General features: G+C 43.4%; 1 protein-coding gene across 1 annotated transcript in view; it reads right to left on the bottom strand.

Annotated features, from left to right (window-relative positions):
• PTPN14 (protein tyrosine phosphatase non-receptor type 14) overlaps positions 1–15,629 on the bottom strand; it is a 171,700-nt gene that overhangs the window by 25,600 nt on the left and 130,471 nt on the right. The window contains exons 6-11 of the mRNA XM_007451289.1: positions 15,286–15,356; positions 14,257–14,344; positions 10,279–10,367; positions 7,202–7,289; positions 6,259–6,341; positions 3,299–3,356 (exon numbers count right to left, since the gene is read on the bottom strand). Of these exons, the coding sequence (XP_007451351.1) occupies positions 3,299–3,356; positions 6,259–6,341; positions 7,202–7,289; positions 10,279–10,367; positions 14,257–14,344; positions 15,286–15,356 (477 nt within the window). The remainder of the gene's footprint in view (positions 1–3,298; positions 3,357–6,258; positions 6,342–7,201; positions 7,290–10,278; positions 10,368–14,256; positions 14,345–15,285; positions 15,357–15,629) is intronic.

Here is a 15,629-nt window from a genome sequence, read left to right as displayed (position 1 = left end):
ACAGGTGGGGGAGGCCTTGGCGCAAACGGCCGTAACACTCACGAGCACCAGGGTGAGCACGCGATGGTCCCTATCGCTCACCCCGCCTGCAGGGAGGCACGCTGCAGATGCTCTGCCCTCCACACTCAACCCAACCCTTCCCTAAGCATCTGCACCCCCATCTCGTCACCAAGCTCAGGACTGGAAAAACAAGAAGTGGGGAATGGGGAGGCTGGTTCAAGGTGAGAAAGAGGCTGTAATCAACATGAAGGCACCTATTTATAACGTATTTTCTAACACACCTGCAAGGCTCCCAATGCCTTTTTTAAAGGAATAACTCAGAAGATGTATTTTATTATGTTCCACCTAAAACATAATGAGAGTAAGGGGGAAGCCTGTTTCCTTCTATTCAAAATTGGGTCCCTCCTGAAGCCACAAGTTCGTACCCATCAGCACAGTTGTACCTATGACCCCAGTTCACAGTGCCACATCAGCCTCAAATAGGGACAGGGGAGTGTTAAGATGGGCCCACTTGCAAATTTATATAAAATCTGAAATGTGATCCCTAACAATGAGCGTGCAGTTTCCAGGACCACTTATTGACCCTCCCATTGCAGAGGATCCAGTTCAACCATCTAGCCCTTCAGTGAGGACTCTTAAAGATGGACATTTAGACTCAACCCGAATAACTCCGTGCTGCAGGGGAGGGTGAAACTTTTAGAGAAAACACCAAAATGCTGAGAGAGCTTCACTAACTGGGGAGCTGAGAAAGGAAATACGATGAATGGCTAATACGGTCTAGAGCAAGTCATTTAACCTCAGTAGGTCTCAGCTTCCCGTCACTCAAATCAGTCTCCTCCCTCCAACATTATCCATTTTATTCACGTATTAGGGTTCCAGGTAAAAATGTGTTTGAAGGAAGAGTTTTGATATTAAAAAATAAACTTTCAGCTTGTAAACCACCAAAGAGGATGATCTCTTATATTTCTATTTGATTATTTTTAAATTAATCTTATAGATATTAGTTTAAATGTTACTGCTTTGGGACAGAAGCTAAGATCAAGTCAAAAAAAAAAACAAAAAAAAAAAACAACCCCACAAAGCCAGCAGGGGTCACACTTTCTCAGTATTCCTCAACAGAAGAAGACTACGCAGAGTCCGAGGCTGGGCAAATGACTCATCTACTATTTCCTTTGCTACAAATAATGTTTAAGCATCAAAGAGGCAAATAAAGAAGGTAATGAAGACAAGAAATCCAAAACTTAAGGAGAATCAGGGTAGAGGAAGTAAAGAATTGAAATTAATCTAAGTATTAATCAGAGTATCAGCTCTTCTAAATATTCCCAAATCTCTCTTGGCTGGTTTTTGAGTAGCAATTTAAAAATATTTTTCCTCTTTTTGATAATACATAATTCAACTCAATTTTTCCATGATTGGACAGCCAGTCTTTAGGTTTAAAAAAACAAAACAGAACAAAACAAAACAGTAGGCAGGGATTCATACAAGGGAACAGAAATATACAGCAAGGCAAAGTTGGCTCACCTCTGCCTTCTCTCGCTCTTATTTAAAAAAAAGAAGAAAAATCCTATAAGTAGGTGACTGTTTATGAACTGGAGTAAGTCTGTAAGCAATACAAGTGAGAAATAGTAATAGCTAATCCTCCAAACACCATTTCAGGATTATTTATTGTCTCTTTATATATTTCAATATATTATTCTGTTTCTTTCCAGATCTGCTAACACAAAAACAAATTAGATGCCACAATACAGGAGCCAGAAGGGCAAGAGAAAAACAACAATTAGAAGCCCTTGTTATCAGCCAGGAAGCCCAAAGGAGACAATGTTCTCTGGTTTTACTCTCACTCATCCCAAGGAACTCTTGCTGAAATGGTTTAATCCTAAAGGGCAGAGGAAAGGGAGAAGCCAGGAATCTGGCTTCCTGTAGATTATCTTCATCCAAACAAAACAGGAAAGCCTCTGTATCTTCTCTAGATAATTAGGATGAGATCAAATCACGAGATAGCCCTAAAACACTTTGCTTCCCCTGGTGTTTCATGGACACAAGTGAACATTTATGTCACTAGTAAAGACATGTGGACTCTGAGGAAGCGAAAAGGAAAACAGTATCAACAAAGAAGAATAAGGAAACAAGTGCCATGAACAAATCTACTGGTCTTCAGGGGAGAAGCCCAAAGCAGCCCCTCTACATCTCCAAGGCAAAGACCTCTTGTGAGATGTTGCGCATTAACACAGAGATTAATAATATTCACATGGGTTTGCAGGAATTATCAATATTATGTGATATGATGACCAAACTCTAGAATTCTAAGAGTTCATGTCAGTGCATTTTCCAGAAGGAAAAAAAAAAAATTCCTAAAACAGTTTCTTTTAAAAGACAAGTGAAAGATGTGCTATAGGATATATATTGCGTATAAAGAAAAGTTCAATTTTATTGTCCCATCAACTCAAAGGAACTGTTCAACCTACAAACATTTCAAGGTCACATGTTTATTCTGATTTTGTGTAAAATAAATCATAATCTAAAATAAAAGAATTATGATGTAAAACAAGTAGACATTTTAAAGGAAACTGACTCTCCCACGTCTTGCTATGATATCATCCTTAAGTAATTCTCAAAATAAAACACAGTCTAAGACAGAACACATGCATTGAAATGAGTTGTGTTTCCTTATTCACATGATCAGTAGAACAGTTTTTAAAAAAAGGCTAATGGTAGGTAGAAAAGTGGATCAACTCAAATTCTGTTGGCCTTAAAATTAGAAAATTAATTAATTTTCTTCCCCACTGAAAACTCTACCTAAGACCATCAACTAGACTCCTTCAATTTTTGCTCATTTAAAGCAGATATTTTCTGACTAGTTTATTAAGCTCTGTCTATGGCAGTGAATATAAAAGAATTTGTGGAGATTATAACTGAAGACACGTCTATATGCAAAAATCATAAATAGTGGATAAAGATAGATAGATAAAGATAGATAAAGCAAGTGGAAAAAAACACACAGTAGGTTGCGTGCTCAAGGAACATGGTCTCATCGGCCCAGACTAAAATTCATGGGGGTGAGCCCTGAATCACACTTAGAAAAGTGACGGACATGGGCGGGCACAAGAGGGACAAAATGGGTGTGCATCACACCTGCATAGCAGACTGATGCCCTTCTGTGTTCTCGCCATATCTCGCCTGGTCATGAGGTCATGACCTAGTCATGATGCCCTAGTCATTCCTCTCCTCAAGTTAACAACAAAGGGACACTCACACCCCGACAGTCAGAGGACTTGATAACTGAAGATTTCATACATACCAGGGAGGACCGGCTCCAGGTGGGCTGGCGTCTGATAGGGGGTGGAGAATTTGATTGTCTACATGAAAAGTTGAAAAAAATGAGGATGGTTATTATTATTTACCATGTACAAGAAGACCAGATAGACAAGACAGGGAGAAGAGGGGAAAGGAGAAAAGATGAGTTAAGAATTACAGCAAAACATAAACATTTTCTATTTCTGGGTGCTGAAGCTAAGAACAATTTCATTTCTTTTTTGTTCTTTTTTTATTTTCAAAATGTTTGGAACATATGATACTTTTATAATACGTTTTACAAAGTAATATTAGAAGAACGAGGCTTATTTCTAAAGACAAATTATAAGGGAAATAAAAATCAACAACAGTCTTTTAGAGGTTAGAGAGTGGAGACCTCTGGAAAAGGATGCTGTTCAGATGATGCTGATTTCCTAAAACTCCAGAGGGCTATCCCAAGCCTTCATGTAGCCCATGCTGAGGCTCTGAAACTATCAATATATACAGAATTTACTGTCTATGTGGGGTAGGGGGGTATGCTTTTTAGAGAGTCCCAGTTTTTACCACATAAGAGGTTGGGAACCTCCCATACATGGTTATGAAGAAGAAAGGAATGATTACAGAAGTAGAAAAGGAAAACAGAATTTCCGTAATTTTCAGTCTAATATGTGATGCTCACTCATATATGTGATGCTCACTCATGTAAGAAGAAAAGGCCACAGAAGAAATACAAATACTCAGAACATTTTATGTTAAAGCCACTTGCTAAGAAATGATCAAACCAGAGGACTACACTTCTCAAAATAGTTTTGTTTTTAAATTCACCCTACAGAAGTCAACTATAGAATTCTTGTTAATGTCAAAGACACCCCAACAAATCAAAGGCAACAGCAGAGAACCGCAAAGATGTGACCTATAGGGAATCTGTTCAAAAGAATGGTGTGTGTGTCTACGCGCGCATGCGTGTGTATGCACGTGTGTACCCATAACAGATATGGTGGCTTAAATTGCTGCTCTCTAATTAGTGCCCTTCTGATTTACATTTGCAAACTTTGCTGGCAGACCTAATACTATATAGTCATCTCTTGGTATCCAAGGAGGATTGGTTCCAGGACCCACCTCGGATACCAAAATCCGTGTATGCTCAAGTGCTTTATATCATCTGGCACAGCATTTGCATATAACCCATGCACATCCTCCCACATACTTCAAATCATCTCTAGATCACTTATAATACCTAATACAATGTAAAGAGCTGCCAGTTCATAGTGAATTCAAGTTTTGCTTTTTGGAACTATCTGGAACATTTTTTAATCTATTTTGATCCACGGTTGGTTGAATTCGCAGATAGAGGGACAACTGTACTATCAAATATACTTTCAGACTCTGACAGTGGCCAATGGCAAAGACTGGTTTGAAAGAGCCTCCATCACGTAGAGAAAAAAGTCTGTCGGGACCTGATGCTCCAGTTCTAAAGCAGCACCTGCTTTAGCACTGCTCTAGGACAGTATTTTCACACTCTTGCATGTGTCCACTGGGGAAGTGGGAAAGCAGTTCTTCTCCTGCATTTACATCCCGAAGTTCTTTGAAACAAAATTAAGCACCTTGGGCGCCCCAACCGCTGATGTACTCTGCTGAGGAACGTCTTTTGAAGGCAACCAGAGGAAAGGCTATGATAGTGTGAGCCCGGCACGCTATATCCAAGGTCAGGTCACAGTTAAGTTCCCTCATCAGACTCCCTTTATCATCTTTATTTCCAAATTAAATTGAAAAACACACACGTGGATTTGTGACATCTATTAGCGTCTTCCAAGTCTTCCTCTAATTACCCTGGCCTCTCATTGACAGGCGGGTGACGTGACCCAGAAGCACACGCAGGGTTATAGCCAACTGTGTGAGCAACACGGGGCTCAGGATGACAGCAGCTTCTTCTCTTTCAAGTTGGCTCGTCACTCTGCTACCTGCTTCTGAACACACTCCACATCTGACACGAAGGGGCGCCCCGGCAAATTGGGAACCGCTCGGTTCCTCCAAACTCATGGCAGAGGTTGGAAAGGCACTGATGTCGGCCAATCCGTTCAGGAAGTCAAGCATTCACAGTCAATTTGCGAATCATTTTCTCCCTAGGCATATAGACTACACAAGACAGTCTTCATCATTAAAGCTCTTAGATCTACAGGTGTAGATTTTGATACCTTTTTTACATTCCTTTTATCATATTAGTAGGATTTGAGAGGCAGGGAGTGTTAAAAAGGTGGGCTCCATTTTTACCTTCAACCAGAATCTTCAAAGTCAGTTTGTTTATTGGTCATCCTGTGCATCTTATAATTTAAAGAGTTTAAAAGAGCGGAAATTAAAACCCTTAAATAGAAATTGCTGTTTCTAGAAGCCACATTTGCTTTTGTCTCTCTCTGCCTATTCTTTAACATTGCATTTCTAAGCTGTGCTCTGCTATAATTAATGAGTGCGGTCTTTGACTAGTAATAGATGAAGAATCAATGCATGTCATCTACCATTACAGCTTCTTGATTGCATGAAGAGGCTCATGATCTGGGGGGAGGGGCTTTGGATCACCTATCCTACGTGCGACTGCAATTCTGATCCTTATTTCCAATTAAAGAGTAAAATTTGGGTGTTCACTTTCAGGAGTTTCCGACAGGAAGGAATTCTAATGTAGAAGGAAGGAAGGAAGGTTTTCCAGTATGTACTGTAGAAATCACAACTCACAGATGCTTTAATTATGTTAGTTGCTTCAATGCAATGGGTTTTCCAACACCTTTACCATCCACTTATATGTGACCTTGAGAAAAGCTCTTCCTTCTTTCCCTCCCGCCCGGCTTTAACTTGCCCCTTTAGCTTCTACAAGGAATGAGGAAAAAGAGTCAGTATAAAAAGCGATCTACACCATCCCTAAAGCACAAGAATTGAAGCTGATCCAGGGAGAGGGTGGACAACATGTTTACTTACTCAGTGCAGATTTTGTTTTGTTTGTAAAACTTGTGCCGTGTAGCAAACAATCGAGATATATACTTGGCATTTTCGATATCATCCTTGAAGAAGAAGAAACAGGGGAAAAATAAACATTTGTTTGATTGTATTGGGCTGGCCAAAAAGTTCGTTCGGGTTGTGCCATCCAAACCCGAAGGAACTTTTTGGCCAGCCCAAATATATGCATTTCACTAGGACTCCTCTGAGCAGGGACACGTCCCTTCCTCCCTTCATGTCAAGCACAAAATAACCCCCTGAGCCAGAAACCAGTGTGCTGAAATTCAGTGGCGGTCATGTCTATGAAGCCCACCCAAGGATGGCGGACAAATACTGTCTGCTAAAGAATCCTTTATGCTCAACGCGCTGGGGTTACACTGATGATCTGGCGTGTCTTTACATAATGTTAAACCAAGTGCTTTAAAAATCAGTAAATGAATCAAGGCAGAGCGCAGCATGGACGCCAAGCGTCATCAGATGGGAGGCAGGGAGGTGCAGGGAGTGCCTTGGCTCTCAAGTAGGCACTCAACAGAAAGGCAATCACCCAGTCTGCTTCAGATCAGACTTGGATTATGATGGCAAAGAAAATCCAAACAAGCCAGTAAAAGAAAATACCACGCAATATCATCAGGGGTGACCGGTCAAGGGCCTGCCAGACAATGTGATCCACCACAAATGAGGCTGGTGGAGGAACCCAAACCCTAGAGTCAAAACTCACGTTGAAACCCCAGCATTGTGAGCATGAGGTCCCCACCACCTTCCAGAAATGAGTGATGACAGCTCTGGGCAAGTACTGGAAAGTTATGGGTTCAACAGAATATTTATTCTGTCATGACATGGAGAGCGAGGAAAAGATATTACAAGTTGAGAAGACAAACAGCAAGCTGCCTGTGGGACCCTTCCTTCACCTGTCCGTTTTGCTTACCGTGTGAAAGAGGGCAGTCTCCTCTTTGCTGATGAGCTCCACCAGGATAGTTGACTTGTTGTGAGTGATATTCCCCATGTCATTCCACCTGCACAGAAGAAAGCCAACGGCGTTTGCCCAAAGACGTTCTAGGCATTTATGACAGCAGAGGAGTGTTGCCTGTTATTACTGAGTCTCATTTTACAAAGTATGATTTAACCATATTTTTAAAAGCTAAACGTCCCTCCTCTCAAAGCAGAAAAGGAAATAAAATGCAACACGCATCTATTTAAATAGCTAAAAATCCTATGTCAACGACGTCTAGATATTGCTGTTAATAAAGTACACTTTCCTTTACGACCTAGGAGGAAAATATGCCAGAGACTTCCACTGCCTTGGTTTTCACACTTCCAAATGGACAGAGCATTTCCCGTGATCCCCGTTTTCAGTGCTGGAGGGGGATGTCATTTAAAAGTCATGTGTGGAATTCCCTGGCAGTCCAGTGGTTGGGACTCCGCGCTTTCACTGCTGAGGGCCTGGGTTCGATCCCTGGTCGGGGAACTAAGATGCCACGAGCTATGCAGCGCGGTCAAAACAAAGGAAAAAAAAAATCATGTGTCTCCAGGAATCTAGGCTGAAGAATGCACAGAGGTTCTGTGTTGTGATGTACACTACAGATTTGATTATGCCACTTGGAAAAAATGCCTAGGGAGTGTTTAATGTGCCTATATTTTTGCGATCTAAACACACACATAACGTTTCCTTCCCTTTCCTCATGGAAATCTTATCTAAAATGAGATACACAGAAAGAACCACCAGACAAGGGAAGGTAAGCTCCTGCTTCCCATTCTACTTGGAGCCAGTTTCTAATCATCTCTTATACTACCTACCCTTCACTCTGTTCCCCGACCTATAATTCCCTGCCCACTGCCTTCTCCCACCATCCTGCTTTTGCTCATTACACTTCTACCTCTGCCTGCATGATTCCTTTAAGACTCAGAAGAAGTCACCTTCTCCAGGAAGCCTTTCCTCATCCCCAAGCACCCACATGCCAGGAAAGAGCCTAGTGTAGTCCTCTATCAGTCACCACATTGTATCACCATTGTTCATGCCTGTGACCAGATGCCTAACTAAACCAAACTCGATCATCGGCCCTCATGCCCCGGGCAGAGATTCTGCTTTCTTCATCTCTGTATTCCAAGCACCAAGTACACCTGGCACACAACATACAATAGATGTTTGCTGAAATAATGAAAAGTAATGAGGTTGTCTCGCATCTGTATAGAGTACAGTTCTTTTATCAACTCTCTTAGGTAGACAAGGCGGCTATTTACGTTCCACTCTGGAGATGAGGCAATTCAGGCCAAAGGGAATGACTTAGCCTCACTCACTCTGCTCATCGGGGACGGATGAGTTCTACACCTTCCAGGTTTTCCTCCGATCAGCTTTCCATTACACCAGTACCACCTGTTTTTACATACATTTACAGGTGTTCTGCACAGCTGTCTGCTGACTTACAATTCCATTAGATCACATCCATGTGGACTCACAGCTATGTGCTCCTTAGTGAAGGTCTCAAGAGATAAGAGATATGTGGTCTCCTCTAGCAACACTCCCTCAAATCAACTGCCAAAATTCTGGGTCCACTCCGCACTCCGCCATATGACTTCACCTTAGTGGCACAATTAACATGACACTGTAGTAGGAGTAAGTTCCCACCTTGTAAGGGTCTCAAGGCAAGCGCTAAAGGAAGCAGTCTAGAAGCAGTTCCTAAGGAAACTGAACAAGACCTGTGAGGCGCTTAAGGATCAGCAAACTTTCAAATTGCTATTTTCTACTTAATCTAGATAGCCAGAATCCAAGATGTGTCTGCGTCTCCTCTCCAGACTCAAGCGCTGATTTAGCTACAAAGAACTGTGTGGGACAAAATGCCTGGAGAGCTTTACATGGGCATAAAAGTGTATAGTTACAACTCTGCACATATTTATATATTTTATTTAATTTGTTGTAGGTATATGAGTTGACCGAATATGTCCAAGAGTCAAAAAGCTTATTCTGTAGCTCCAAAGAGCTCTCTCCCTACTCCTGTTTCAATAATGTCTCTATTCAAAGAGCAAGAGAAAATAAATGGACAAAAATAATGGCAGGGTGGGGACCTAGGAAAATAAAAGCCAATTAGGAAGCTTTTAGTGGGAAAACTTTCTCAAAATGACCTGCAGTAACTGCTGATCCAGAGAATACACGGCTGGCCAAGAATTCACTTCCAGAAAGTGGCCCGTGCTTTGCCTCTAAGATCTGTCTTTGATCATCTGCCCTGCACATGCAGCTCTGCCTATCAGATGCACACACAGGAAAGCTGTATTTCTGGTAAATAATAGGCCATACCGCCCTCATAAATGAAAGCAAGCATGCAGTTTTTCGGATTGTTGATACTAGGATGGGATCTGTGGGCACCCATACAAAGCAAGCTCATTGACATGTAATGCAGGGGACACCCTGCCACTTCCCTATGCTCCTTCCTCTCATGTTAAAGGGAAAAGAAGGTTGAAGGGTCAAAATAATAAAAAGTACCCAAGTCCTTTCAGTTATGATAACAAATTGATTGCTTTTTCAAAACACACTTTCACAAATAGACCTCTTTCGTTAACAGAAAAATTAGTTTGCAGTTTTCTAGCACCCTCTACCTTAGGTAGAGGGTCCAGGGCAATGGAAAGAAGCCAGTGTGGATTTAATGACTGGTCATGGGTAATCGAGGCAAAGGTAATCCCATGGGGGCCTGACTCATGGAAGAGCCCATCTCCAACCAGACTCGTAGAGTTTTGCTCCACGCTTTGGCTCAGTGGAGGTTCAACTACGCATTTCTTGGGGTCAGGTGGAAAGAAAGAACATCCCCCATCCCCAAACAAACCCCCAGGGAAAGTGAGATGAACTTCTCCAAAACCCCTTAAATCCTGCAGAGGGGGCAGATCTTATCAGAGTTGAGAAAAGCTCAACTCTGATCCATGGTCTGCCTCTTAACTCATCTGTATAACTTTCAGACTCCATGGGGTTTGCTAGAGGACCTCGAGGGGAAAAAGCAGAAAGACAAATCAGACTACCTGTATATTACTGCTTGTCTTCCAATTCTGTTTCTCACGAATATCCCCATAAAGAAAATGCCCAGGTGCACACTGTTTCCATGATTGTCCTGCATAAGATCAACAAAAGATCGTTGTGATGAAACAGATCCCCAGCGGTCTGGCAGCCTACCCATGGGGACCACACCCCGTTTCTCGCCCATACGTGGAATGAATCATAGAATGGAATGGGGGCAGAAAAGCCACTAGGTCCGAAGGGACGCATCCCCCTGCACATCCTAATAGACTACATAGATACCTTTCTTTCTTTTACCTCAGTTTGTCACAATACATTTCCTGTTTGAGAAAGAATTTTAGGATTTTCTCAGATTTGTTGGCGGTTAAGATTTCCTCTTTCATGAATATCTATTAATATCTTTTCTAACCCTAGTTTTTGGTTTTTTAAATCAAAATTATACATGCACATAGTTTGATTATATCTGCATACTGCATATGTGCAATTATTTACGCACACAGTTTGAAGAACTGAATCCTCTTTAGATCTTATTTAAAAGCAGCCTTGGACCCACCATTTCCTCTCCCTTAAAGGCATCCACTTCCACCACTTAAAGCCCTAGAGTGTGTCTATTTGCATCCACCATGCTTGGCCTTCCAATTTAGAACCTCATGTTCCTCAGTTCTGGGATATTTTCTCAAATTACTACCTTCTGTTTCCCCTTTTCACTCCTTTTAGAACTCCCACTGTTCAGATGTTGGACATCTGGGCTGGCCCTCCAATTTTATCTCCTGCCTTCCACATTCCATTACTTTGGGTTTTTTGGGGGGTGAGATTTCTCTTAATTTAATCTTCTAACCTATCAAGTTTTCCATTTCTGATATCATATTTTAAATTTCTGAGAGTTCTTTTTTATTTGCTGAATGTTCCCTTTTAAAAGCACTCTATTCCTTCAAGAAGGTAATATATTTTAATTTTTTATCCTTGAGACTCATAGGATGGTATTTTGGGCAGGGGGCCCTTCACCCTGCAGACTCTCTGCCTCTTTCCCACTGCTTCATTCTCATTGGGTTGACGTCTATTGTTCCTATTAGGGCATCATGGGGGTTGATGATGCTCGGCTGTCTATTCACGTTCCAGGGTGGGATGCTAAATGCTGGCTGGGACCTTTGTGAGCACAGGAAGGGCACATGGATGATAGGCTTCACGGTTGGGCAACCTGCTGGGCCCTGTCTGGGGGAACCCAGAGGTCTTCAGTCTGGTCTCTTGGTCCAGTCAGGTGCCTCCAGCCTCCCGCCTGGAAGAGTATAACCCAGCTACCAGTGTTCTTGAGAGCAGAGTGGGAGCAAGGCTCAGCATCCAGTGAGTAAACTGTCACCCAGCCTCCTGCTTTCACTCGGGGGACATCCTCTTTGTGGAGTAAGTTGAGGGCCATGCCCAACTAGGCCTAAGATGGAAAAGATAAACCCCTACCTCCCTGAGAATACTTGATCCCACTTAAGACACAAAGATGACAGTGCCCCTTCTCAGGGACCTCTTCTCAACCCACCTCCCAAAGCTTCCATTCAAGTAGGCGTCTTCTAACAGAGAGAGAGAAAAGGAAAGACAACTGCTGATGGCAAAAGCCGAGACAGAAAGAACTGGGGAGGAAACAAGGGCCTCGGGGACCTCCCTGATGGTGCAGTGGTTAAGAATCCACCTGCCAATGCAGCGGACATGGGTTCGAGCCCCGGTCTGGGAAGATCCCACGTGCCGCGGAGCAACTAAGCCCGTGCGCCACAACTACTGAGCCTGCGCGACTAGAGCCCGTGCTCCGCAACAAGAGAAGTCCCTGCTCGTCTCAACTACAGAAAAGCCCACGCATAGCAACGAGGACCCAACACAGCAAAATAAATAAATAAATACATAAATAAATAGATAGACAGATAGATACATAAATAAATAAAAATTTTAAAAAGAGGGCCTCGGTAATTATGAGAAGTTCAAAGGTAAGCTGTATTACAGAAAAATCTGTGAGGGAAAAGAAGATAGGTGAAGTAGACGGGAAGAAAAAGGAAAATTCTGCAGAAAGACTTTTCTGGGCTCGTTGCCAGTAGGTGGGTGCAGAGGTCTGGTGGGAGTGGATGGGGACATGGGAGGAGCAGGCCACCAGGGTGGGACAACGGAAAAAACATAGAACGGATACCCGTCAGAACAACTTAGTCAAGGATTGAGGCTCCAGACTCTGTATGACCCATTGCAGAAGCTCCGTCCCCCCATGACCACGTGCTCTGACAATACAGGAGGATGGAGGCTGCGGCCAGCCCTGTGTTTGTGGAGGGGGAGGGGCAGACCTGTCAGGAAATGGAAGGGACCCCCGCCCTGAACCTTGAGAATTTTTGAGAAACCACTCATGGAAAAACCTACACTAAACATAAAGGTTCTTCCCTGGGACACATCCATAACACACTTTTTAAACCTTATTTGGTCAAGAAGGACCTGTACTAACCCAAAGGGACCCCATCCCCATGTGCAGGCTGCCCCTGCATACTTTCCTGGTGGCTTTTTCACTTAGAGCTGACCCCATCACTGCCCACATGGCTACTGCTGCCCCACCCATCATCCTTGGGTCGCCAGGAATCATGTGGTCTGTAGGTGGTCACCTGAGTCATGAACAGACATGTGGTGGAGGAAGAAAAAAAGCAGCAGCCCAGCTGAGTTACACCCACTGGCAGTGAGTCAGCCGTGCCTATCTGCCCACTTGGACTAAGCTCTGGTATCTCCCTTGTACTTTTCCCACTAAAGGACAGACTAGAAAACACATCAGAACCAAGCACGGTGGATTTCAACACTGTCTCCACTGCCTCTATTTCCCACAGCTCAGAATTACTAAAGACAACACAAGCAAATGACCACCACGACAAAACCTCCAACTTCCAGGGCCTGAGAAGTCAGTTTTCTAGAAGTGGAGAAAAGTTTACTCTGGTTTTCCAAAATGTCATGACTATATAAGGGCTGGTGAAATGGAACTGGGATGCAGATGGCTTCATAAGGTATTATTGCAAGGAAAATGGATTACAACCCTATGAAGGGCAGCCATTAGAGAAGCAAAAGAAAATTAAACAAATCTAAAAAAGAGCCATTTAGCCTTTTTTGCAAGCTGCGGACACCCTGCTCGCTTCTACTCGATACACATGGGCAGTTCTCATTAAGGCAAATTGTAAGCGTGCAACAGAGGGGGAACAGAACACTTATACAACAGCCAGCGGAGCCAGTCTGGAGTGAAATGTTTATGCTGAAATTGCAGGCATCTCCCAAATTGCCGAGATGTGCCAGTTGCTTTAGGTTTCTGATAAAACTCCATCTTTTGTAAAGTGGGTCAGCAGAGAGAGGAAAATGAGTTTGGAGGATGGGCTCAGCTCTGTAAATGACCTTGTACCATGACCCCCCAAACCACACCCACTTCAGGAGGTGGATTTGTTACAAAGGATGGGATGTGCTGTAACCGTTTCCTAGGCATAGTTTCCAGACAACACCAAAGGGGCTGGGAACCCACAACAGAGGCTCTGTAGAGCTGGAGAAATAAAGTATGATTGCATACAGGAAATGTTATTCTTCCTCACAAACAATTATCACTGCATCAGCCCAAAGAAGAGAAAAGAAAAGAAGCACGGGCAAGAAAACTGCTGGGGAGGGTCTGTATTAAGGCACGCATGATGTTTGCTCCTTGCCCCACCGGAAGGCTGGATGTGGCCTCGATAAATTCTTGGCACCAAAGGGGCTGGTGTTTGGTACTCACTCAGAAGGCTGTCTTACAAATGTCTTCTGCTGAAGACCATGGAAAGCTTCAAACTCTCTCCGTTAGGAAAAAGGGTTTGCTTTACCTAAAGTAAATTGGACTTGCCAGCTAATGCCACGTAGCAGTAAGGAAGCCAAGCCTTCTGGCTCTCTGCTCTCAATCAACACTGGTTTTCCAAATGCCTGTGCTGTTCTGAGACGGCTGAAGCAAGGAGAGGGTATGCTACCTTCACAGGGAAGATTTCCTGTCCAAAGCCATCCAAACGTTCCACCTCATTGATGTACATAAGCTCAGCTTCTGCTGGCAGGATTCCACTAAAATCAAAAGAGCATCAAAGGAGGAAATGGTTAAGAGCCATAAAGTCAGTGGAAGATCCTACCCTCCTGGTGGCAAATTCCAGAACTGTGGTTTTAGTTCTGGGAAAAGCCATTGTCACCCAACCAACTGTGCAGGCATGGTGCATTACTAAGTAATGCATTAACATATTCCTCAGTAGCCTTTTACTCAACAGGGAATAATAAGAGGAAGGTAAAATATTTAATTAAGAGCTACAGCCCTATAAACACTAAATAATTATTCCAGACATCCTGGTGAATAATGCTGCCTGCTTTAAAAAAAAAAAAAAAATGTATTTTTCTCCCACCTGGGAAGAAAATCTCCACTGTTAAAAAAGAAAGAAGGAAGAAAGGCAAAAGTTTCTGAGGATGACATTTTGGGAGCCAAGTAACCAAGATAAGAGAAGAGTCTAGGACCACTGCACATGTCCCAAAGAGCTCCACGTAGCCCTGATCAAGCTCTCAGGGATGCCTTAGATCTCACTCTTTCCCCTCCTGACCTTGACTTTCCCACCCTAAGCAGCTCTTGAGGTCTGCACTGAGCCCAAGCAGTCCCAGGCTTCCCAGGTCTGGCAACAGTTTTAGGAAGGTCACAGAGAGGAATTCCTCTGGCCAACGTGTGGGCCAATTGGTGTTAAAGAAAAAAAGGAAAATGTTAAAAAAAAAAAAAAAAAAAAAAAAAAAAAAAAAAAAAAAGAAAGGGAGGGAGGGAGGAAAAAACAAAAGGGAGAGAGAAAAAAAGAAAGGGGAGTGGTGACACAGTTTTCAAATCTACATGCACTCTCAGAACAGAGCTGAATCACTTGCTACAAGAAACAGAACTGTGCTGGCTCAAGCCGGGGCTTGCGCAAAGGGGCCGAATGTCTCCTGCCTCGGACAGGACGGTGGCCACGTGCTGGGCCTGGCAGCCCCCGCTTTACCTGTGGGCTTTGTGTTCTTGGGCCACCTTCTGTGTCAGCTCCTCCAGAACAGCTTCTTCCAGGGCCAAATCCTATCAAAATGGAAAGCAATTAAGGTCACTTGCTATTTTGCTTGCAAACCTTAAAAGCTCTCTTTTTTCTAGAAGTTGTTCCTGATTAGCTTCACTTCCTCAGTCCCCCTTTACTCCTTTGTTTGTTTGTTTGTTTTTGCGGTACACGGGCCTCTCACTGCTGTGGCCTCTCCCGTTGCCGAGCACAGGCTCCGGACCCGCAGGCTCAGCGGCCATGGCTCACGGGCCCAGCCGCTCCGCGGCATGTGGGATCTTCCCGGACCGGGGCACGAA

The sequence above is a fragment of the Lipotes vexillifer genome, unplaced genomic scaffold (genome assembly GCF_000442215.2).
Source record: "Lipotes vexillifer unplaced genomic scaffold, Lipotes_vexillifer_v1.1 scaffold570, whole genome shotgun sequence".
Taxonomy (NCBI): domain Eukaryota; kingdom Metazoa; phylum Chordata; class Mammalia; order Artiodactyla; family Lipotidae; genus Lipotes; species Lipotes vexillifer.
Note: the sequence above shows the minus strand (reverse complement) of the source record. Positions and strands in the feature narration are given on the sequence as shown.